This window comes from Ictalurus furcatus, chromosome 4 (genome assembly GCF_023375685.1).
Source record: "Ictalurus furcatus strain D&B chromosome 4, Billie_1.0, whole genome shotgun sequence".
Classification (NCBI taxonomy): domain Eukaryota; kingdom Metazoa; phylum Chordata; class Actinopteri; order Siluriformes; family Ictaluridae; genus Ictalurus; species Ictalurus furcatus.
This window is the reverse complement of record NC_071258.1, coordinates 14,307,921-14,334,201: the sequence shown is the minus strand read 5'-3', so window position 1 is coordinate 14,334,201 and position 26,281 is coordinate 14,307,921. Positions and strand designations below refer to the sequence as shown.

General features: G+C 38.5%; 1 protein-coding gene across 1 annotated transcript; it reads right to left on the bottom strand.

The window, feature by feature from the left end:
- Positions 1-3,912: 3,912 nt before the first annotated feature.
- Positions 3,913-19,481, bottom strand: chka (choline kinase alpha). Its single transcript, XM_053623117.1, has 12 exons — positions 19,087-19,481; positions 18,734-18,842; positions 16,798-16,851; positions 13,387-13,500; positions 12,941-13,074; positions 11,455-11,559; positions 11,257-11,315; positions 10,158-10,245; positions 9,115-9,223; positions 8,418-8,524; positions 7,868-7,949; positions 3,913-5,496 (listed from the first exon to the last, which is right to left on the bottom strand). Exons 1-12 carry the CDS (start codon positions 19,317-19,319, stop codon positions 5,437-5,439), a joined length of 1,254 nt encoding a protein of 417 aa, XP_053479092.1. The 5' UTR covers positions 19,320-19,481; the 3' UTR covers positions 3,913-5,436.
- Between the last annotated feature and the right edge of the window lie 6,800 nt (positions 19,482-26,281).

The following is a 26,281-nucleotide window of genomic DNA, read 5'->3' as shown; positions in this document are numbered from 1 at the left end:
TGTATAGGTGGAGGTGAGTCTAGTGAGGGGTGCTACTGCCTGGCTGAAGTTTTTGATGAAACACAGATAAAATTGGCAAACCCAAGGAACCATTGGAGCTGCTTGATGGTAGTGGGTCTGGGCCACTCGACTACAGCCCAGATCTTCTAAGGGCCAGCCTTAACTTACCCGCTCTCGATGGCATACCCTATGAATGTGACCGTGGGAACATGAAACTCACATTTTTCAGCTTTGACAAACAAGTGGTTCTCCAGAAGCCGCAACAGGACTTGACGGACATGAAGAGTGTGCTCAGTGAGCATGCAGGAGAATATCAGGATGTCGTCCAAATAAACAAACACAAAGCAATTCAGGAAGTCTCAGAGTACGTTGTTGATGAGAGCTTAAAACACAGCTGCGGCATTGTTAAGGCTGAAGGGCATGACCAGGTAATCAAAGTGGCCCAGAGGGGTGTTGAATGCAATCTTACACTCGTCCCCTGCTCTGATCTTGACCAGGTGGTATGCTTTGTGATGATAGTGGCCCCATGCAGTGGTTCGAAGGCAGAGTTGAGGAGCGGCAGGGGGTATTTGTTCTTCACTGTGATGTTGAGGCCCCAGTAATCAATGCAAGGGTGGAGAGTCTTATCTTTCTTGGCCACAAAGAAGAAGCCGGCACCCAGGGGGGAGGAGGAAGGTCGGATGATGGCGGCAGCGTTCTGTATTTCTCCATGGCCTTTCTCAGGACAGGACAGGTTATACAAACAACCAGAGGGGACGGTAGCCCCAGGGAGGAGGTTGATAGCACAATCGTATGGGCAATGAGGTGGTAAGGAAAGGGCCCGGTCTTGCTTAAAACCTCACCCAGGTCATGGTACCCAGGAGGCATGGTGGAGAGGTCATCGGGGAACCTGTGGTGGCCACAGTAAGAGGAAGGGTTGATTTCAGGTATGAAGAGTGGGGAAAAAATGCTGCAATTTGTGGCCCTCCCTGCTGACCAGTCTATGTGGGGGTTGTGTCTTTTCAGCCAAGAATAGCCTAGCACGAGCAGGTTACCTGGGGCGGAGATGAGGTTCAGCTAATCCTTCTCATGGTAGTTTCCGCAAAGCACAAGGAGCAATGGGGCAGTGCGATGGGTGATCCTGGCCAGGAATTTCCTATCCAGGGTTTTGACAGTAATGGGAGAATCCAGGGACGAGGTGGGTAGGTCGGACTGTGAAGCTAACTCCTTATCCAGGAAGTTATCTTTGGTGCCTGAGATTATTAGTGTAAGGAGGGGAACAGAGAGCTGGTTGTAGTGCAGGGTGGCAGGAATCTGAAAGCGGGACAGGGGGTCAGGAGTGTGTCAGCAGCTGTTCGGCTTACCAGTAACCCCAATTCTACTGGCAAACCCCCCCCCTAAATACAAGGAACAGTTAGCCAGGGTATGGCCTGATTGGCCCCAATAGAAGCATGCGCCCATCTAGAATCTTCTCTCCTGCTCAGCAGGAGTAAGCCAGATATGACGTAGCTGCATAGGTTCTTTCCCAGATGACTTGGAGTCAGGTGACAGAATTCTGGGACGGGGCTAAGGCTCGGGGGCAGGATTGGCAGATGAATGAAGAAGAGATCTGGATGTGAAAGGTGCCTGGGTTTGACTGGCTCTCTCTTTGCGCTGCTCTCGTAAGTGGTTATCCAACCTGATAGCCAGGGAGATTAGTTGGTCATGGCAGTCTGACTCAACTTTCAGGGCTAATTCATCCTTCATCTGGTCGCTGAGTCCATTCACATACACTCCCTAGAGCGCCTTTTCATTCCAGCCTGACTCAGCAGCCAGAACCGAAACTCCACAGACTACTCCACCACAATGTGGGGCCCCTGGCAGAAAGAGAGCAGGCATCTGGCGGCCTCCTGCCCATGGATTGGGTGGTCGAAAACCCTCCGAAGTTCAGTGGTGACGGAGATGAGGGAGGATCACAGCGCTGGCTGCCTGTCCCAGATGACAGTGGCCCAGGCTAGGGCATCTCCTCTCAATAGCCCCATGATGTAGGTCACCTTAGCCTCATCGGTGGCATAGGTTAAGGGATGCTGCACAAACATGAGAGAACACTAGAGGAATTGCTTCGATCTTCTCTCCTTGCATCTCATCCTTGCATCCTTCCCTTGCATTCTGAGGGGGTGGAGCTAAGGCATAAGGAAAGGAAGCAAGGAAAGGAAACGATGCATAAATAAAAAATATTCAAATTAAAAATGAGAAGCAGCCAGAGAAAAGAGGGAGAGAAAATACTGGAACACAGGGACGCGGGATCTGGCTGGGCAATAACACTGTACAGTTGTTGTTGTTGTTGAACAAACTTGGTTGTCTTCCAAGTTAGTGTGCAGCAAAGTGCCTTTTATTGATGTTATAAGTTTGCCCTCATTTCCACACTACAGATACTGTGCTCAGTTTGATTGTATAGTACCAACAAGTCACCTTTATCAGGCCAATCTATAAATCATTTAGTCTAAATAAAATAATCAAATAAAATAAATCAATTTTTTATAATAAATTAATTTCCACATGTGCTTTGGAATATGCCTTGCAAAGCTTATTTTCTGAATAACAAGTGTGGAAACATTAAGTTGCAGTTATTGCTGCACAAGGGGGTCACACTCACAGATATGTAATATTGGATCATTTTCCTCAATATATAAATGACCAAGTATAATATTTTTGTCTCATTTGTTTAATTGGGTTCCCTTTGTTTACTTTTAGGACTTATGATGCTTTAGGTCATATTTATGCAGAAAAATAGAAGATTCTAAAGGGTTCACAAACTTTCAAGCACCACTGTACATTGGCAAACTTTGGTTCTGATTTCAACAAAAGTGAGTACACCCCTAAGTGAAAATGTCCAAATTGGGCCCAATTAGTTAAAGCGGTGCTGGAAAATAAGGGTGGCCACACAAAATATTGACACTTTCGACATTTTCACTTAGGAGTGTACTCACTTTTGTTGCCAGCAGTTTAGACATTAATGGCTGTGTATTGAGTTATTTTGAGGGGACAGCAAATTTACACTGTTACACAAGCTGTACACTCACTACTTTATATTGTAGCAAAGTATCATTTCTTCAGTGTTGTCACATGAAAAGATATAATCAAATATTTACAAAAATGTGAGGGGTGTACTCACTTTTGTGAGATACTGTATATATTATATATTCTATATATATTTATTATAGTGTGTGTGTGTGTGTGTGTGTATATATATATATATATATATATATATATATATATATATATATATATATATATAATACACACACACACACACACATATATAGGGTCATTATATAGTTGGTTATTATATAGTTGGATCACGTTACCGATTACATTTTTTTTAATGAAATAATTTGTAACTTTAACGGAATACATTTTAAAGTAACCCTCCCAACTCTGGCAGTAAAGCACACAAGTAACTAAATTAACACCATGTAAAATGTAATTGTGTGATTACAGATACTTTTGGTTGTTTGAAGTCCCCAGGTTGGACCTGATCAATACAAAACATAATCAGCCTTAAGCTGTTATATATATTAATTGACATTGATCATTAGAAAAGAAGACCTCACATTGATTTGAAAAGGATCTGCTTAATCAGCTGTTGAAAAAATTTAGCCTATATTAATTCAAAGTTTTATTAACCCGTTTAAATATCACTCAACACTGAATGTAGCTATCACCATAAACCAATCTTAAATCTTTTTTACTTTCCCACTATATATAAATGAATACATAGAGCAATATAAAACAGAGATCGAAAAACAAGACACAAAAATAAAGAACAAAATGAGTACAATTACTAAAATAACTTTCAGGAACAAATATACATATAAAATATTAAAACACATGTAAGTAAATAAATATAAAATCAAATACACTGAGGAATACAAGAAACCAATCAAGACTGAATAAATTGAACCATCAAATGTTTAATTATTTATTTACTGAATTGTTAATAACAGACCATTCTTTTTTTATGAGCAAAGCATTTACTATAGAACTATGGGTTAGTTTGTGTAAAATCAAAAAGCTTATTTCTCCTTTTATTATAATATAAAAAGAGCAAACTGTGGATTGGTTTTGAATTGTCGTTTACTATTATACATACATGATGTCAAATAAACAGAATAATATCTGGAATTGCAGTATATGATTTATACCATCAGATCATTACAATCACTCATATACTACTCATATACAAAACTCTTTGTTTTCCATTGGCCCCTTGTTATTCTATTAGAAGTTGTGATTAAATTGGCAGAATGTTTATGAATTGATTACAGCTTTAAAAGGTAGGGTGTAAAACTAAATAAAGTCCCTTACATGTCACACTGAAGATGTAGAAGATAAAGGAATTAGCAACAAATCCCTTCACAAAACCCAACTTTCTTATTAAGAAAAATGCATCTTCCATTAAAGGAAAAAAGAGAAGTTCCACTTAGAAATACATTTTACATGTCTTGTATAGAGTGACACTCACATTAATGTTAACAAATTAATATACTATCACTATAATATAGTCAGAGCTAAATATAACAAATGTGATACTCAAAAATAGTAGCTAAGATTGTAAAAGATTTAAAAAAGGTTATCACAGTTTCATTTATATACCAACATTAGACCCAAAAAAACATTTATCTCATGTTTAAAGAGAAAAAAAAAATGGGGAAGGATTGTCAATATGTAACAAAAGATGATAGTGACCACTGTATCCACAATGTGAAACTGAGTCAGTAAGCTAATAGAACTCATTTTTCTGACTACAATTGCTAATTTAAAACCAGATCACATTCATCATCTCATTTTCTCAATTGTACACAAGTGGCCAGGTCCCACAAGGTATCTGTTTAACACTATTGCCCCCTTAAACCTACTACCATTAAAAACAATCAGTTTCATAGTTGTTTAAGTAGTGAAAGACAAGTAAACAAACCACGAAAAAGATTGTAAGGCTTCACTAACAAAAAGTTGAATGCATGTATGTGCATGTCTCACAGCATTGGAAATCTACAGTGCCAAATGCATTTGGTCTGTTGTACTGCTCTATAGATCAAGGTCCACAGTTGTGAACCTCATTTTCACATTTCCTAGCACAGGTTGAAAAGATAATGCAGCAGAGATTGCTTGCCATAATAAAAGCAGATACACATGGCTCTTTGGGTCAAGTGCATCCACCAAATCAGGTGGAATCTAGCTTCTAAATGTTAGTGCAGCAATGTATTCAAGAATTTTTTTTAAAGCCAACCCATGAATCTGTAATGGTAATTTTACATGTATGCATTTTCCTTTTGTTTTTTTTAAGCTGCCCAGAAGCTTTAAGCATCATGAAAATGTGTTGAGCTTTTGGAGCTGAAACACCGAGATAAACTCTGAGAAGTAGCATGGTACACTACTGCATATGCAGCACCAGTCCCTTGTGTAATAACACAGCATTTAAACTCCTAGCTCCTTTTTGAGCTCAAAGTATGCGTCAAATCTGGCTGTGGCATAGTCCTGTCAGGAAGAGGGAGACATAAACAGAGGGAGAGAACAAAGGAGGTAGTGAGAGACAGACAATGACTATGTTTACATGGCAACAATAATCTAATTATTGACCTCATTCTGAGTAAGACAATATTGTGATTAAGGTGTTTACATGAATCGCTTTTAGACTATTCTTTTCATGTTTAGGTTTTACATGTTATATTACACAGATTGATTAACGGCACACGTCATTACATCCCCACGCCACGCCGTCCCCTCCAGAATTTCACGCATCACCATACAGTTCATCTCCGTTATGGTACCGTATACAGTTTTGGGTGTTTTTAATTTTACGAAAACTTCAAGTGCAGTTAATTATTTATCATGCTATACGTGCAAATAGACGACTGCTTGAAGCCATGGGCTGCGTCTGAAACCGCGTACTTACCTACTATATAGTAGCCAGAATACATGAATTTCTCCTACTATATAGTAAGTAAATACGCGGTTTCAGACGCAGCCGTGCTCTCTGGTTTACTGTCAAACGGTTGAGCTCTGCCGTGTGTGTGTGTCCTGTCGCAAAATGCGATGAAAACTCCCACACGACGTTAATAGTGTGATTAAGGTGTGTACATGTCTATAATGCACGTCGATTATGCGACTAAAACAGGAATACTCCACGTCTTAATTCAATTTGTGTTTACTTCGAGTATGACTTTAGTCGGATTAAGGTCATCAATAACCGCTGTTTACATGCTAGCTTCTTAATCAGAGTTTTGTCTTAATCAGGTTAATATACTGAATGTATCCAGTGATTATTCTGATTACTCTGTAAATATACACACACACACACTAGTATACATACATACACACACCGATCAGCCATAATATTAAAACCACTGATGAGAAGTGAAGTAAACAACATTGATTATCTTGCTACAATTGCACCTGACAAGGGGTGGGATATATTAGTCAGCAAGTGAACAGTCCGTTCTTGAAGTTTGCGTTGGAAACAGGAAAAATGGACAAGCATAAGACATAAGGATCTGAAAAACTTTGACCAAATTGTGATGGCTAGATGACTGGGTCAGAGCATCTACAAAATGGCAGGTCTTATAGGGTGTTCCTGGTATGCAATGGTTAGTACCTGCCAAAAGTGGTCCAAGGAAGGACAACCTGTGATTCGGCAACAGGGTCATAACCGCCCAAGTCTCACTGATGCGTTTGGGGAGCGAAAGCTAGCCCGTCTGGTCCGATCCCACAGAAGCACTACTGGTCCGATCCTACTGTAGCACAAATTGCTTAAAAAGTTGGCTATGCTGGCTATGATGGACAGGTGTCAGAACATAGTGGATCACAGATTGCTGCGTATGGGGCTGCATAGCCACAGACCGGTCAGAGCGCCCATACTTACCTCTGTCCACCACATACAATGGGCATGTGAGCATCCTAACTTTTTCATCACGTTTTCTTTTACATCATGTGGACGGTCGTGTACGTGTCCTGTCGCTTACCTGGGGAAGAGATGGCACCAGGATGCACTATGGGAAGGAGGCAAGCTAGCGGTGGAGGTGTGATGCTCTGGGCAATGTTCTGCTGGGAAACCTTGGGTCTTGGAATTCATGTGGATGTTATTTGACACGTGCCACCTACCTAAACATTGTTGCAGACCAAGTACACTTTGTCATGGAAATGGTATTCCCTAATGGCAGTGGCCTCTTTCAGCAGGATAATGTGCCCTTCCACACTGCAAAGACTGTTCAGGAATGGTTTGAGGAACAAGACAAAGAGTACAAGATGTTAACTTGGCCTCCAAATTCCCAAGATCTCAATCTGACCGAGCATTTGTAGGATGTGCTGGACAAACACGTTCGATCCATGGAGGCCCCACCTTGCAACTTACAGGAGTTAAAGGATCTGCTGCTAACGTCTTGGTGCCAGTTACAACATACAACCTTCAGAAGTCTTGTGGAGTCCATGCCACGATGAGTCAGAGTTGTTTTGGTGGCACAATGAGGACCTACACATTATCAAGCAGGTGGTTTTAATGTTATGGCTGATCGATGTATATACAGTAGTGCAGTTCTGTGGTCATGTCACCATGAACTGTAATGTCTTTCCCTTAAAGTATTGCTGAAAATATTGCTGACTGTTACCGTGTTCAAGTAAGTATTTGTGGCAAACTACATAAAATTTTATGTCATGCCACCTTGAACTGACAAATATTTGGACTTTGTTCAGGGTTGTCAGGCAGTATTGCAGTAACCATGTGTACACACAAGTGTGTTCTATTAATAAAATGTTTTGCTCCCTTTTTAGTGCAGTCCATATGCACTGTATTACAAGTTACAATTTTACTGTCTAAATCCCAATGCATGTTTATTTAAACACCGCAACTCACCAGGTAGCCAAACTCGATGGTGGAAAGTCTCGCCTGAATTATGGACCACAGGCCCCAGAAGAAGTGTGACGCAAGGGCGAACCTAAGACAAAAGAGAGATTTATTTCACACGTTGTGGAAGCCACGTGACTGATGAGAAGCTAAGACCCCCGATTTGAAGTCTCTTCCTGGAAATGAGCACCACTCTTGGACAAGCTCCAAATGGTTGCACAATCTCCAGATGCCTCTGTACAGTAAGATGGAGGCCCAAAAGGGTGCATCTGTATTTTTTAACAGTACCATATGCTAATCAACTCAATTTTTGAGTCAATAAACTTGGAACAACAAAGAGATGTGTTCAACTAGACCTCATTGGTTATAAATTAATTTTTTTAAACAATTAAAAACAAGTATGCTTATTTAAAGTGTAATGAACAAGTACCAGATGCTTTATAATTAATATTTTCTTTACTCTGTGACTTGGTATCCACAATCAAATGTGCAAGATAATATTTATCAATCTAATCTAATTAGATTGAGAAATAGATGCAAGCAAAGGAAATATGCTTACCTGTTAACCTCCACCAACATGTCCTCTTTGATTTTTAGCTGGAGTTCCTCACTAAAGTTTAACACTTCAGGGTCATATTCAGACAGGTAGCTTTTAAAGAATTGCATCTAAATGGAAAGATACAGAAAAGTGCATTCATTGTAATGACATTCTTTAGAGCAGGTCTGCTCACAGTTCCATAAGTTCATACTCTAAGTCTACATTCAGAAGAATTTTTAAGATTTAATTCCATTTTTTTAAAATAGAAAATATGATCTTTGAGATCACAGAGTATTTTTAAAGTAGCCCAATTTGACAACCCTGTCATTAACGGTCACAGAGCGAGCATGGAGCAGCATGATTCATGCCCCAATGGGCCTTTGTTAGCGCTTGTTGCAGTTTATATTTTTCACCACTAGGTGCAGTAATAAATCTACTGCACTGGTGCAGACACTGCTTCATGACTACACACCATCTAGACAGACACAAATCAATGGAACATCGGCTTGTAACTGTCAAATAGCAACATTTGTTTTTAACTGTTGGTCACTCAAAAGAGGTAATTAGTATTTCTATGGAATTTACAATTTAAGAAGTTGTTAATGATGAATTCATGAAGATTAACATTTGCTGAACAGCTGATATGTATGCTGGATCTTTGCCCTACTTTCCCCTACTGTCTACATGCGAGGTAACTTTACCCTTCCACATCTCATACCTGCTGAGCTTTGTTTGGATAATTCTTGGTATTGGTTTTGAAAAACGGAGGTGTGTCACAGTTGTAGTCGTACATCCATTCACAGAAGAAGTTCCCTATATCAAATCCTCTGTAAGACAAAGAGTTTAAATAACACTTAAATAACAAACAATACAGTATCCAGTGTACATTCCTACAGGGTTTCAGGTCTATTATAATTTTTCAGCTATCACGAACAGTCTCTGAAGTGTACATGGAGCCAGATAAAGTGCTAATCTGCTGGCAGTGCACCCAAAGCTCAGCTCTTTCAAGCGAGCCTCACAGCTGCTGTGGAAACCAAACAAAAGACCCATCTGACTCGTCTTGAGGCTGTGTTCACCCCTGCCTTTAATGCTGTGCTGAAACTATAAAACTTTCCATGTGTGATTTCATGACCCATGAGACTTGGATGAAAAGTTGGGAAAATAAATCATGCCTGCGAATGGTTGGCTTTTCTCAGGCTTTAATTCTGTCCAAATGTCCCCATTTCCCTATTTGCTGCAGTGGAGCCTTCACCAGCTACAGAGCACAGCATTTCTGAACTTGGTTGTCCATGGATTCTGGGTAAAATCCAATCCATCTTGTGCTGGAACATATGTGGGAATGTGAAGCCTTGGCAAAACGTTGGACTGGCCTGTTGGATACTTGCCACAGGTTTCAATGCCTATTTGACTTTTTCAAAGTCTCTTTGAAGAGAGTTTCTGTCCAGGCATTTTAAACATATGAGACTGCCCTGGGATAACACGGAGGCAAAGACATAGAGGATTGTTTGTAGTCCAAATGCTCAACATATTACTTCCATATAACGCTGGGTTTATGAAAGGAGTTTTGAAAAAAGGACAATACTCAGGGAATGATCTGTTTATTAGGCTATGCAAAGTCCAGAAAAATGTAGCAAATGTGGAAAATAAACCATATGGTTATGCACTTACAGGACAAAGTTCATTGTTTCAACTGAAGCATTCGACTTGAACTAACTTTTCACAAGTGACTGATTAAGCAAATCTACAACGAGACATACAGACCTGTAGTTGTAGCTGCTGTACTCAAAGTCAATCAGCATAAGCTTCTGCTTTTCTATGTTCTCCTTGACACTTAGAAGAAGGATGTTTCCTGCATGCAATAATGAGTTCCTTTTTTTATATATATATATATATATATATATAAATAAAAACTAACAAAAACACACAATTTATAAAACATACATACATACATACATACATACATACACCCACATATATATATATATATATATATATATATATATATATATACATTAGGGATGTCACGAGATACCGGTACCAAGTCGGTACCAACATTCTTAAAATGTGATGGTACTTGTTTTCCTGAAGTAGCATAGGCACCATTGGAAAAGTTACCAAGGGTTACTTCCGAGTTACTTCAGGAGCTGATGGGGCAGCAAATACGCGTAAGTGTTTTAGTCGGTCCACAAATGGTAAAGAAGAAGAAGAATGCCTTCTTATAGCCACTTCCCATTTTGTGAAGCTCAACAATCATCTATATTGTCTTACCGATTGTTATGAATGACTAAGGGAATTTGGCCTATGTGTCACCTCATGTTTATACCCCTGTGAAACAGAAAGTCATGGTTGAACAATTTCCTGTTCCTAGTCACTCAGGTGTACTAAAAAATTTAAAATATCAATGGGAATATACTTAAAATATATTTTTCTCAAATTAACTCATAGGGGTGCCAATAATTGTTGCACACATATATTTAACAAAGATTTTTTTAATAAACCTGTGTTGTGTTTGATATTTTGTTTTGTATGTTGTTTGATATCTATGAGAGCAAAGTATTTTTGTGATTTTTTTAACAAAAGATCAAAAGGTTATCTTGGCAAAGGGAGGTAGCACAAAGTGCCAATAATTGTGACACACTAATATTTAACAAAGATATTTTTTGGATAAACCTTTTTGTTGTGCTTGCAATTGTTTGATATCGATGAGAACAGAGTATTTTTGTGATTAAAAGATAAAAAGATTAAACAATAAAGACAATTTTTCACAGCCTTTTATATATATATATATATATATATATATATATATATATATATATATATAAGCCGTAAAAAAATATATATGTATATTATTATATTTTACCTTCTTGTAAATCATTGTGGCAGAAAACAACAGGAGACTGGGTGGATTCCAGGAGACACCTACAAACACAATTAATTATCTACCTTCCCATATGTAAGACAACAGTACTGATTTAGTGCTAATCCAAAGGCAGTTAGAGTACTTGTATTCTCAACCAATAGTGGTTACCCTTAAATAAAATTTCATTCATTTCTTTACCTGAGGTTCTCCATCTCTTGAGGCAGGTTGTAGCTCATAAGACGGTTGAATTTATGGTGGAGGATCTCTCTGGTGAAGGTCAGCCTTTGCACTTGATTCATGTATCTGCAATGTGGGAAGAGCCAATTAATGGCCTTGAGACAGGAGATTTCTGAGCCAAAATGTCAGACCATAAACATTCAACCAGCAGACATCCCAACTTTTTTTTGAGAGTGAGAGAGAGCGAGAGGGAGTTCTATGATCATTTCTAATGGTAGATGGGCGCTGGAGAAACCGAGAGAGCGAGTGACAGACATGGTGAGAGAGTGACACAGCGCGCATCTTGATTGGTCTCTCTCTGTACTAACTAACCTATCAGCACTTCACCCCAGACTAAACTAAAGTGTACCCACGCATAATAGGGGTAAAAAACGACAGTGTAGCTCGCTGCACTGTTTGCAGCAGTGATTTCTCAATTGCCCATGGTCGGTTAAATGACTGTAAATACATGTTCAGGTGAGTTGAATAGGTGTCATTCATCCATTAGAACAGCTAGCATTTTAACTAGCTGCTATAAGGAGCTACTGTATTGCTGTCTAGGTAATGAGGCCAAACTCCCTGTAAATATGCGTAGTTATTGAATTAAAAAATGAATCCATGAGTTGAATAATACAATAACATAATATAATACAAAACAGTGTAAGTACATATTTTAATGTCACATTTTCTGCATATACCAGAAAAGCTATTTGCACTAGCGTGTGTAAATAGTGTGTCTAAATATTTTGAATATGTTGTTAAATAAATAGCATTCCTGTTCATGTATGTTGGGTGGCTGTGTGCATGAGATTTTGCATGTTGGGATGTCTGAACCAGTTACACAGGTTTTCAAATACTTGAGGATTCCCACCTGTTCACACTTTGTGTTCTGTTTCACCCAGCAGACACCTACAAAGACATTTGAGCCAAATAATCCATGTTCTATAAATCTCCATAAATTGTTACAGCTGGGTTTGACGTTAACATGATTACAAAAATTGATTGGCTTTGGGCAAAAGCATTGAATTGGAAACCTCTGACTGGAAAATTTGGCACTCGTTGCACAAACCTTTTTCAATATACTTTAAAATTGCCCTTTTACATAGACTATTTATCAAGCCATCAGTCAGTCCAAATATCACTCCAGCAGGCGTCTGTTTTATAACCCTGACTGAATCACCCAGCCTTTTACTCTCTTTTACAGCCCTGACAGAAGCAATTTGTCCTCAGTCAGGTTATCAGAGTAAATTCATCTTTAATGACAGTGTTGCAGTGTTTGGCTTTTACCATTACAGGTTTTATTCATAAAAAAAGCTTACCTCATTGACCAGAGAGAAGTAACACACAAGGGTAATGGTTAATCTATTATTTACCTACTGCTAGCTTCCAGAGGAGACATTGTAAAATGGGACATCACAATATGAGAAACTGCTGAAGGTATTGAAAACACAGTTCTAGTGTCACTCACTTTTCCATGGTGCCAAACAGCCATTTTGGCTCTTTGTTAAAAGGCATCCTCATCTTGTGGAACTTAGCGATTTTCTCTGCAATCTCAGCAGATAAACTTGGATTTCCCAGTTCTTCTGTGGTAAGCTTGCGGCTCTGTGCAGACAAATAAGTATGATTTGAGAATTGTTTGGAAATGGTATTTGGACAACATGTAGTGTATTTCGTTGTTATTGAATCTACATTCCCTTTAAAATTAATCACCCATCAGTGCATATGAATAGGCCGACCCACACACACTCACATACACAAACTAAAAATGTTGGCACTGTCCACTTTGATTCCCTAACAAATATGAGCAAAACACCTCATCATTATGAGTCAGGAACCAGTCATGCAGGCTCACACACACGCCTACACAAATACCAGCAATCCCTGAACAATGAAACGCCATACTGCAAGACTCACCGGCACATACTGTTCCAGTCTCCCCTGGGGAAAGATACCATAGAGCTTAGGCCCAAGCTGCCTCTCTGCCAGTATGGCAAACATCACACTTTCCAAGACCATAGCTTCAGCTCCCTGAATAAATGCAAACATACACACATTATTTAACAAATGCAGCATTCATCATCTTCAAAATCAAAGATAAAATACATGACATTAGATGATGTATAACAGAATCGGGGGTGTTTATTAAGTTGAAGTTAATAAAGGTCGTCCACAGAAATAAGGGTTAGTAAAACCCATTTAAACAGGGGCTGAGATGATCATGAGGACAATTATTACATAAATAAGATGCTAAGGTTTGTGCTTAATAAATACACTGATTGAAGCATGTTATATGAGAATGAAAAAAGAATCTAAATATCTGGATGCACTATTAATGTACTCTTAATTTAACATTTATGTCTGAAGTGAAATTAAATCATTCCTCAATTATTTCAATAAAATGGTAGCTTTTTCAAGTAGAACTGATGATCACATGTGAATTACTGTACTGAAGTGAGATTACTTCAGTGAAAAAGTAACAGCTCTAAGAAACAATGGAGATGATTGTGAGAAGAAAAGCTTGGCTTGCCAAATCCCTCTGGTCTTTAATTATGCCGCTTAACTAATCATGACATCAGGTTTATTTCAATAGAGCCTAAAAAGTTCAATGATTTGAATGGCAAATATGCTGAAGTACTTGGTGTGTGGCTAGAAAAAATGCACTGTATGACTCCCATGTGATAAAGGGCAGCTTTCTTCCCCAAAAAAATTATCGATTTCTGCACTGTGAGAGTCACATGCTGTTGAAGGAAAACTTCCATTCAACCAACAGCCTGTATTATCTAAAATGTTTTTGTTGTTGTTGCAGGACTTCTGAAAAGGATATTTTTTTTAGGTTGCTTTGAAGAGAGACAACTTTAGAATATTAATATTAGAATATTAGAATATTAGAGACTATTTTAGAATAAAATAAAGTTATGTAAAAGGCATTTAAAAACAGCCACCTGTTTCTATACTGCAAGATTTTTACTTTATGTCGGCACCAGGCCACACCTCACAAACACATCTAACCACTCTCCATGGCCAAGCACAACGCTATGGAGGAGTATATTGAGGAAGTGCTTCAACAAGGGTACATCTGCCCCTCAACCGCTCCTGACGCTGCTGGCTTCACTTTTGCACACAAGAAAGGTGGCGGACACCGACCATGCATTGATTAGAGAGATCTCAACGAAATCACAGTTAAATATCATTATCCTCTCCCCCTGGTCCCATCTGCCATGGTACAGCTTCGCATAGCCAAAATTTTCACACATCCTATCCTGTTAAACTATGCAAAACAAGAAAACCTGGACAAGACAGAAGTCCAGCATAGATGGAAACTGCACTTCCTCAGATGTAGGGCCACTTTGTAAAACTAACTTTCACTTGAATGGCTTAATATTAAGGAGAAATAAATGAATGATTAACCGTGGAGTCACCATCAACAGTGTGCCTGTTTCCTCTAATGTCTGCAGATTGACACTCCAGTCTAGTCAAGTCAGGTAATGATATAATAATTACCATATAGTATACATAGCAGGACTGTTATCTACAAGACTATATTTATCTTGTTGTTAGAATGATTCAAATGTTGAGTCAAGCATTATTAGGTTTTATATGGACTTTTATCTTCATCCACATGGAACCTTATAATACAAAGTTCAGGAAGTTTGATTGCCCAAGCCGTGAAACACACATTTACAAATGGCCCCAATTTGCTGCACTAACAATCACAACACCTGATACAACCTCATCCTACAACACTAACCAGAATTTATTATACAGTCATCATGGCCTATAAATTCCACACACCACCCAAAAGTCATGTACAAACAATTGCCATAAACTTTAGTTTTGTTACTTATAAGCATTTAATTATTTTTATTTTTTTCATTTGCCCTTTTTGTGACTGAGTGTGGATTGAGCTCTTTACAGTGAAATCGACATTTTGAACATTTGCATCTTTATGTCCATCATTATTACAGTCTACATCTAATCATCATTAATGCAGAACTAAAATTTATAGTTGACTAATGATCTATAATTATAGAGAACATTTATTAAGTATTATGTAATAATACCTAATCATAGCACATGTGAGCTTTTTTTTAGTTTCTCACTATAAATGATGAACACACACATAATGACAAACATAATACATGATCTAGAAGAGCCTAAAACTTTTTTTAATTCTAGACTTCCATATGTATACTATAGACTACACAGTATGCTATCTTGCTATCTTGATTAGCTGTTTTCATTTGCAGTGAAAGTACCCCTCCAATATAGAGTTTGAATGCAGTGTGATGAATATCTCTCTCCCTCTCTCCCCCCCCTCCCTTTGTCACTCTCTATGACTAAGCAGTCATGTGTCTTCAGGTCAAGGCAGCAGCTTGGGGGATTTTCCATTGCTCCATGCACCGTAGAAAACAAGCCATAACTGAATTACCCATGCAGAAAAACGATTTGTTGAGCTGAAAGTGGACCACAACATGCAGTAAGCAGTAACAATTTAGCATGGGGTCATGAATGTAACTAAGGGTTATTCTTATGCCTTTTGAGTGGGGCGCAAGAAACATGAGAGACTTTGGAAACATAGACTTCATGCAAATATAAGAGTTGCAAATTGAACTGACGTGTAAGCTACCTGATGTCAGACCGCAAGGGATAAAGTGACATTAGCTTCTAATAGGATCCAAGTAATGTGCCTTTGCTGGCTCTGCCAGTATCAAGTGTGTATCAGGAGTATCAAGGACAGGTGTAGGGTTTTGCATATTTAGATCCCCAATGCCTATTTATCTCATCTCAAAGTAAGGACAAACTAAAATGAGATATGTTATAGATTGTTGGTCTATTCCGTTCAGTTGATTCAATTCGGTGTCACTCCTCCACAGTTATAAATGACTAACATGAACTGAATCACTACAGTCCAGAGAATGTTTACGGAGAAACATAACCTTTAAGGTAAAAGGCTAATCAAAACACAACAAATCAAGTCTTGTTCTGAAAATGTAGACAGATGATCACAATAGTAAAGGGAATTTCATCAATATAGTAAAGGGAATTTCATCAATATAGCAAAGGGGGTTTTGTAATTTATCAAAATGTAAAGTGAAACACAGTAATGACATTGTTGTCATGTATTGTTGATGAAAACAAGTTTTGAATCGCACAACACCACCACAGAATATTTACTTATGGGTGAATGACAGGCATGTTGGTCTTATGAGGAGGGACATAATGTGACCCTAAAAGATGCTTAGATTTTAAGGGCCATTATCATGATATAGGCAAATATCACATAAAAACCCAATTTCCAAAAAAGCAATGTTAGATGTTACTTACCTGAAAATGATTTTCTGTGTTTGACTGTCCAGAGTCTCCTTTATTACAGGACATCTAACAATAAGAGAAAAAGCAAAAAGCTAACCTTGAGCACCAACTGTTGTTGTTTTTCCTTTATTCGACAGCCATTTCATCTTGACAAGGAGGTTGCAACAGACAATGAAAAATTTCTCTCCAATAAAAAAGCAACAACAATTGTAATTCAATACATTCTACCATATCATATACTACCATAGGAAAGTAGCATTTTCAACAAAACCAATAATGCTTTTTTTTAATAGTCATGCAAGCGTACAGAGAGTTCAGAAATTCCAGGTACTCAAAAGGAATTTATGGCTGGTTTGAGAAGCATGAGTCTCTCAGATGGTGACCCAAGGTTTTGTTTGTTTCATGGCTAAATCAGTCCTCTGAGAATCAAGAAATTATTAAGCAGGTTTATAACTCCAATTATCAAAACAATGTTCAAGCTGACTGATTTTTAAACTGTTTAAATGCTTTTAAGAACTTAAATCCAAGAGCTACTTTTTTAGAAAGTATAAATGTTTCTTTCTAAGGTGTTTGGTAACCATGGTGTAACAAACTACCTCTTCCACTGAAAGTACCATCAATAAAAATAAAGTGTTTCTTTTGCCTCAGACAACTTTGTGGAGATATATTCTTTCAAAGTTCAATTTAAATATGATTAGAGATAAGTTAGATCATTTTGTATTAATCCCTATGAAACAATGACCATGCTTAAATCCAATTTCACCATTCTGATAGAAAAATCTTAAAGGCCTGTATTTTAGACTAGCTAGCACCTGCCAGGTTTAAAGTAATCACTTCTATATATAGAACCGTCTATGTTTTTTGCTTTGGTACTATCAGTGGTCTTAAGGTGTCTCTATATAGTACTGGAAAAGCTGTCTAACCACTAAAATGCCCTCCTTGTTGGTTTTGTAAATGTTTTAACAACACATTTTGAGAATTTGTTTATAGGAAGCAGACAAACATAGAGAATATTTCTGACAGAGCAACACATAAAAGGGTCAAACATCAAAAGGTTTAAGCATCTGACATAATGGCGAGAACTTGGCTGACAGTGCTTTAGCTTCTGGGATCTAATACTGTACCGTGGCTGGTATGGTGGATCACCTGGAAACAAGAGTGCTCAAGGCACGCTCCTTGGGCAAGCCTACGGCAAAGAAGACACGCAGGTACAGGCATGGAGGTACATCACCCAACAAAATACGGCATTCCACATTCAAACACCAACATGCAGATGACAAGCTCTCATACACACTTTCTCTCTTACACATACATACAGTATAAAACATGTACACACTTCCCTTTCTCATTTGAGAAATACAAACATAATTTAGCATCTAGTATAAAGTTTGAATACTTGGGTGGGATAATTTCAATAAAAATTTGAATTCAAATATGTAAAACAGAGGTAAGATGATACCATGTAAACAGCCTTGCACTACATGTTATACTGTTCTCTCTACTCTACAAACACCCATTTTACACCTCATGAATAACTTTTTAGTGAGCTGATGACGGGTTACTTTGGGTGTGTCGGAGTGGGGAAAACAACAAAATGTCATACAGGGCTGAGAAACTGCTCTAGGCTGAGATGTAGTCAATGGGATATAACCTACATACCAACAGACACATATCAGCTTACCTATTAATTATTAACAGACACTGAAAGGAGTAATGGGGAGTGGAGGGTGAATGAACAAAATGAATTGTCTATCAATGTTGATTCATTTTGCACTATCCTCCATTTATCCAATCATTTTGTCAGTGTACAGACCTGTATAGAGTTTTTTCTTTTGTAGTTGCTAGCTCCCTAAGGGTGTGGACATGTTCTCAATGTAAAAGTATGTCTGGGTTGTGCACAAAGATTAATCATGCCATGCAGAATTGAATCATGGAGTGGGAAACACACCTGCAGTATGGCTCCATACAGGCGAAGCAGCACGTTCCTTGGTTCGTCCCCATTGCTCTGCTGGTCCTCGGGTAATGCGCAGAGGAATAGCTTGTTGCTGAGACCCCCTCTGCCATAGAAAAGGGTGAAAATTTATGTATGTATGTGTGTGTGTGGGGGAACCCCCCCGCCCCCCCCCCCTTTTTTTTCTTTTTTCTTTTTTCTTTTTTTTTCAGTAGTGTGCATTTGAACTAGTTGCAGTTAAAGCCGATCATGTATGTTGCTGACCCAAGACTTTTAAGAATAATATCCAACTTGCCTAGGGGTGTGTTAATGAAAACTATCACCCGAGAAATGCGCACACAGCAGCCTACCTGATTGCAGTTATCTGAAAATCCTCCTCCTCAATATACTTCCAGGCTCCGTGAAGAAATTCTTTGCACCACAGATACGCCTTGTGCTTGGTCTCATGGTCGGGCTCATCTGCTCGAAAAGCTTTGCAGTCGGGCTCGGTATCAGGCTGGACCTGAAGCTCGTTCTCGGTCACCAATAAACCCAGGGACATGGAAGGGGATGAGGACACCCCGTTGATGAACTTAGTCTTCATCTTTCTTTAATGTAGATAATACCGAATTTATTTGATACAAGATATTAATTCGTGTGACGATTAGGGGAACCAAAACGGTTCTGAAACTAACAAAATCACCGAGCTAGTCTGCTGTGGTTAAGATGGTCTGGTCACGTTCCGTCTACGTGCAGAAGAATAGCTGTGTGTACGTCGCTGTATCGTCGCGTGAGTTTCGTTAAAGGAAACTGGGCGGAGCTGGCGTGGTCAGAGTCTGCTCATGCGCTTCTCTGATTGGACGATTAGAGCATGTCAACCCCCCACACCCAAGCTGCAGGGCTTTCGACAACCTAATGAGCGAAAAAGTTAAAACGCATATTTGAATGTTTAAATTATTTTTAAAAAGAAACATAACAAATCAAACCCAAAAACTAAAACTCTGTATTCGAAACCATACAACACTTTTGGTGATGTTACCTGAAATTTACATAACACTGCCAGCTGCACATAAAGTTGTCATTCATTGTGTGAGCGGTATCACATGACTTGACGTGTGATTTTTCACAATACGCAATAAGTATCACAATATTTAGGTTTGATAACAAAGTACCTGGGTATACCAGTAGTGCCACCATATCATTGAAGTTGGCTTCTTATTCGCCAGTTTCTTATTCGCATTTTCCGTTCCACCTTAAAAGATCCAGGATATACGGTTTCACGGATGTAGATGTCGCCATGAAGCCCAAAAAAATTACTTATACAGTTCAGTACAGAAAAGAGAAAAAATATATTGCTTATTTCGTATGCTGTTTCAAAAACTATTTTTGTATTTATGTATCGTATAAATCTGTCTGTCAGGGGAGTTCATGGTTACCGAGGCAAGAGAGGTGTTTCTGTTAAGAGATTCCACTGACACCAGAGTCTTCTCGGCAGGCATTGAGGTGAGAACTGGGAGGAAGTGTAGGGCACAGAAGGCCATCAACCAAGCTAATATGTAGGGATATGGTAGTAGGCCGTGTAGACCAGATGGGAGTAAGCGATGGACTGTAAAATCTTGTGGACAGAGCTCTGAAAGGCTGAGCCATTTTGAAGGAAGTTTTTGAACCATTTGGTTTATGATGTCCTCCCCAGCCCATCCAACCTCTTCACCTTTAGTATAGCGGAAACCTCAGCATGCTCACTGTGTAAGAGAAGAGGAACCCTGGAGCATATGGTTGCCCAATTGCCCTGGGAAAGGCGTGCCACCATGATGAGGTGCATCAAATGCATTACTTGCACCATGATCAGGTGCTAACAGTAATAGTAGATGTCATCGGCACAGGGATCACTCACAGCAAGCAACAACATGCACATTGCTTTTGTCAGGGCAAGAGAGTTGGCTACAGTGACTGTGCAGGCTGGACTCTGTACAAGGCCCTTAAGCTTCTTGGCATCACAGGGCTGAACGTGCAATTTGATTTTGTTTGATAGGATCTATTATTAAAAATTACTACAGTAAAATTTCTTTATATTGAACCTTTTGATAGTACATTACACCAATTTTCATGTGCAATTGTTCAATTTTTCAGACATTTTGAAAATGATGAGATAGGAATAGGAGGCATAGGAATTTGCCTGTATTTGATAGTCTCAAATGCCAAGTTCACAGAGCTATTATTAAAACTTCCTACAGTAAAATGTCTTCATATTGTGTGTTTTGATAGTATATCAGATATTTTCATAAGCAATTGTCATACTCCTCAGACGTTTTGAAAATGAGCATATAATGGCATATAGTGCGGCAGAAAGTGCAATTTGCCTGTGTTCAGTAGTCAGTGCCAAGTTCACAAGGCCATTATTCAAAATTCCTACAGTACTTTTTATATTGAGCATTTATACAATACATTAAACTTATTTTTATATGCAATGATCATGTTTTTGAAACAGCATACGAAATAAGCAAATTCGATTATGCACAACGTTCACTGAATTGTATAAGTCATTTTTATTGCGAAGTACTGGATCTTTTAAGGTGGAACGGAAAATACAAATAAGAAAATACAGATATACAAGATAGAAAACACATATCTTTGCTACCTTGTGCAACAGCGGAGTTGGTTTGTTTTAAAGGTGAATGCACTGGTTCTTAGAATAAAAACTACCATTCATGACATTATTTATTGTTTTTAGTGTTTCATAGTTTGCATTTGTTTTCGGGTCATGGCAACGATGACGAGCACTGGGTGGAGGACTATAACCTATTACCTAAATGTAATGTAGGCTACATGTGCTCACCAAAGTAGAATGCCACCTCAGTGAAGTAGATTAACCTGTTTCTCAGCACACTGTATGCGTTGCTATAGTTCAGTAGTTATATAATAGTTACATAACTACTACATAGTTATATAATACAGTCACACCTGTGAGATTTTTGTCATACCATACTCATGCGCTGATTGTATGCTCAATTGCCAAATCTTTTGTGTTTGTTCGTTTCTGACCTTTGGCACATTTTTTGAACAGGGGTGGATCTTAGAAGAAGGTGTTCACTTTAAATCTCTATTGGTCAACTGATTTTGGAGTGGGAGGTGCTCTGTAAGTTAACCACGCCCACATATTAAAGGTGTAGCGTCCTCTGACATGGCGGAAGGAGTGGAGTCGAGTCCTCCACTGTATGGACGCTGTATTGTAGTTGCATTACAACTGATATTAATGCTCTTTTTGGCGCCATCTACAGGCGCGAGCTCGTAAGATCTGGACCTTTTTAAGGTGCGACGGAAAATCCGAATAAGAAGCGAACTTCAGCCTAGCTAACGTTATCTGTATAAACTGCTACTTTGCGTGGAATGAAGTCACTTGTATGATAAAGAAATATGTGAGAATGCATCTACAAAAATTTCAGTGGCTACTAATTATTTTTGTCAGCTTTTTAATGCAACCATTGCTCAGCACATTGGCGCCGTTCATTCGCCGACGTCAGAGGCAGCGCCACCTTTAATCGGATGGGCGTGACTAACTTTCAGAGCACAGCTGAGTAAACAGTTGGAGAAGGGCTACTGGAACAGTTGTTCAAAATGTAAAAATGTAGGCTACCAACAGTCAGAGGCAAAAAAAGATTTTGCAGAAGCAGAAGTGATTCCAGAAGCAAAAAAAACACCTGCATCGCAAATAGGAAAAAGGAAAGCAAAATGAGAGCATCAAAACAGAAGTTTTTTTAAAAATATTTTTAATTTGATTTTTATAACTTGCATTTGCAAAAAAAAAAAAAAAAAAAAGTTTTTCATTTTGATCATTCATATTTTGCTAGTAGATTTTATGGTTTTAATTGAAACTTTTGGCACAAAATCCATAGCGGTCAAGCCAGTCGCCGTAGAAAACGGAGTGCACGCGGCAGTTATGTTAACTAGCCCTATTATTTTTATTTTTAAAAGGCTGTCGCACATCGGTTTTAGTTAAGCAGTGTGTGATCTGTTTTGCACACTGTACAATGGCTACGGAATCCTGTTAATCCTGGATAAAATGGTTAAAATGCTGGTTAAAATGCTGAGCAGTAGTGTAGACCTACTGCTGGCCGTTTCACTATAATGTTTTCCAACTTAACGCGGGCCAAATGAAACGAAGCTGTTTGGCCTTGTGTTTGACAAATGTGCCATAGGACATAGAACCTTAAAAATAGACCAGGAATATACAGTCTGTTACTTTCTGAACAGTGATCACACTGAGTTTAAAAGAACAAGGTAAAATGGGCAAAAAAGAAGAATTTTTTTTGTTTGTTTGTTTGTGAAACATTTTCTTTCAAGATGGTGAAGCTACACTACCAACCACCATAACTAATTTGAACCTGCATCCAAGACTGATGTCACCTCTTCTAATAACAAATAATAGCTAATCAAAAGAAGCCTCAAGACAGTTTGTTTCACCTGGGCAGTAGCCAACCTACCGAGAAGCAGCTACATAATAGGTGGATTAAATATACATGAAAGTATGTATGTATTATGTAAACAAAATAAGAAAAAGACACATTGGTTTTATCAGGGCTAAAGCTAGTTATGTATGTGCAGTGGTGCTTGAAAGTTGGTAAATGCTTTAGAATTTTCTATATATTTGCACAAATATGGCCTAAAATTTCATCAGATTTTCACACAAATCCTAAAAGTAGACAAAGAGAGCCCAATTAAACAAATGAGACAAAAAAATTATACTTGGTCATTTATTTATTACGGAATATGATCCAATATTACATATCTGTGAGTGGCAAAAGTATTTGAATCTCTAGGATTCGCAGTTAATTTGAAGGTGAAATTAGAGTCGTGTGTTTTCAATCGAAGGTGTGAGTGAGCTCTCTGTTTTATTTAAAGATCTATCAGAGTCTGATCTTCACAACACATTTGTAGAAGTTTATCAGGGCACAAACAAAGGAGATTTCTGAGGACCTCAGAAAAAGAGTTGTTGATGCTCATCAGGCTGAAAAAGGTTACAAAACCATCTCTAAAGAGTTTGGACTCCACCAATCCACAGTCAGATAGATTGTGTACAAGTGGAAGAAATTCAAGACCATTGTTACCCTCCCCAGTTGTGGTCAACCAACAAAGATCACTCCAAGAGCAAGACATGTAATAGTCCACGAGGTCACAAAGGAGCCCGGGGTAACTTCTAAGCAACCAAAGGCCTCTCTCATATTGGCTAATGTTACTAATGTTAATGTTCATGAGTCTACCATCAGGAGAATACTGAAAAACAATGGTATGGAATAGCAGGGTTGCAAGGAGAAAGCCGCTGCTCTCCAAAAAGAACATTGCTGCCTGTCTGCAGTTTGCTAACAACAAGAAGGCTACTAGAAAACTGTTTTGTGGATGGATGAGATCAAAATAGAATTTTTGGTTTAAATGAGAAGCATTATGTTTGGAGAAAGTTAAACACTGCATTCCAGCATAAGAAACTTGTCCCATCTGTGAAACATGGTGGTGGTATTAACGTGGTTTGGGCCTGTTTTGTTGCATCTGGATTCTAAAGGAAAATGACAGGACATCTAGCCATTAACTGAATCTCAAGAGATAGTGGGTCATGCATCAAGACAACGACCCTAAGCACACAAGTCATTCTACCGAAGAATGGTTAAAGAATTTGTTATGTTCTTTGTCACAGAACCAGAATTTGGACCCTGCACTGGCTGATTTCCTCTTGTCTAGGCCCAGGAAGAAGTCACACTGACACCATTGTTCAGTGAAAGCTTTTTAGTTTAATGATACAGAAAATATAGTATATATACACAGAGAAATATTGATAAAGAATGATAAATGTAAATTGGAACAAGTCACAGATAAAATCAAAACATCTATTACTTATGTTCGAGCGACATAAGAACTAAAAGACGTCTGGTCTACCAGATAATAAGAGGAGAAGAAGAAGAACCGAGAGAGAGAGTGAGTGAGGATGAAAGGCGGGGTGATTAGGAATGCTCAAAACAACACATACCAAGAACACAAAACAACTTGTGTTCAGAATTGAGACACAGAGGTCATGCCTGAAACTTATCAGAAGAATAAAGTTAATGTTTTGGAATGGCCAAGTCAAAGTCCTGACCTTAACTCAATAGAAATGTTGTGGAAGGATCTGAAGCAAGCAGTTCATGTGAGGAAACCCACCCAACATCCCAGAGTTGAAGCTGTTCTGTACTGAGGAATGGTCTAAAATTCCCTCAAGCCGATGTGCAGGACTGATCAACAGTTACCAGAAACATTTAGTTGCAGTTGTTGCTGCAAAGGTGGTAACACCAGATACTGAAAGCAAAGGTTCATATACTTTTTCCACTCACAAATGTGTGAATTCTCTTTATCTACTTTTAGGTCTTGTGTGAAAATCTGATGATGTTTTAGGTCATATTTATGCAGTGAGAATCACATTCTGGTGCGTGTGCACACTTTCCGAGAACAAAGTCACAAAGTTATGTATGAAACGGTATTTGTAGTAAATTAAACATCACCTGGTCTTTCTCTCATCTTTAATTGTTCTGTCTCAGTCAGCCTGCGCTTACTGTAATTTCTGATTCCTGGTCTTACCTGACAGGAGGGGAACCTAATGTGTTTTTCTGCTGTTGTAGCCCACAGCTGCACACTGGAAATTTTTTGTTTTCGTACCATTCTGTGTAAACTCTAGAAACTATCGTGCAATCCCAGGAGATCATCAGTTTCTGAAATACACAAACTAACCTGTCTGGCAAGAACAACCATGTTGGTCACATGTTGGTCAACGTAATGCGATCATATCTGTCATTTGTTTATAAAAACATAGACTATGTATTTTGCTTTTAGCACTATATGGAGCCAGGGTCTGATTATAATACAATAACAGGGCACAAAACACCTTTTAATGAACGTCAGAGTAATTTGTTTTTGACCCCACACTCTTCATTTTGAATTTTACTCCTCAGGGAGCCAATAACAGCTAATAATTTGTTCAAAATTAGAGAGCACTAATTCTAAAATAAGTTTTAAAAATCGAAGACATGTTCACGTTCCACAATAGGCTGTTTGTCATGTTAGTAACTCTGTTAAGCTAAACAAGCAAGTCTTACTTACTTTATTTGAAGAATGTCATTGGAGGAATGTTCCTATAATCAATTCAGAATATGTGTGTAGAGTACAGAATATGTGCATATGTCACTTATTGAATACAATATTTAAACACAGAAACATTATGTCACTTATTGAATACAATATTGAAACATGCTGATTCAACACACAATTATTAAGCGTCAGTGAGTGCCAAAGCACCTTAAACTCTTTATCACTCCTAAGAGATCCCCTTTAGGAGAAATGTCGTGACCTGTCTGTTACCGCTGAAGTGCCGAGTCAAATGCCAGCTTGCCCCCATTGCTCCAGCAGCCCTGGTTTTATGTGAATAGTAGCTGAAAGTCTTGACCTGTATCTGCATGAGTTTATGCATTGCACTGCTACTATGATTGGCTCATTGGATAATTGCATGAATGAGTAGGAGTACAGGTATTCTTTTTAAAGTGGCCAGTG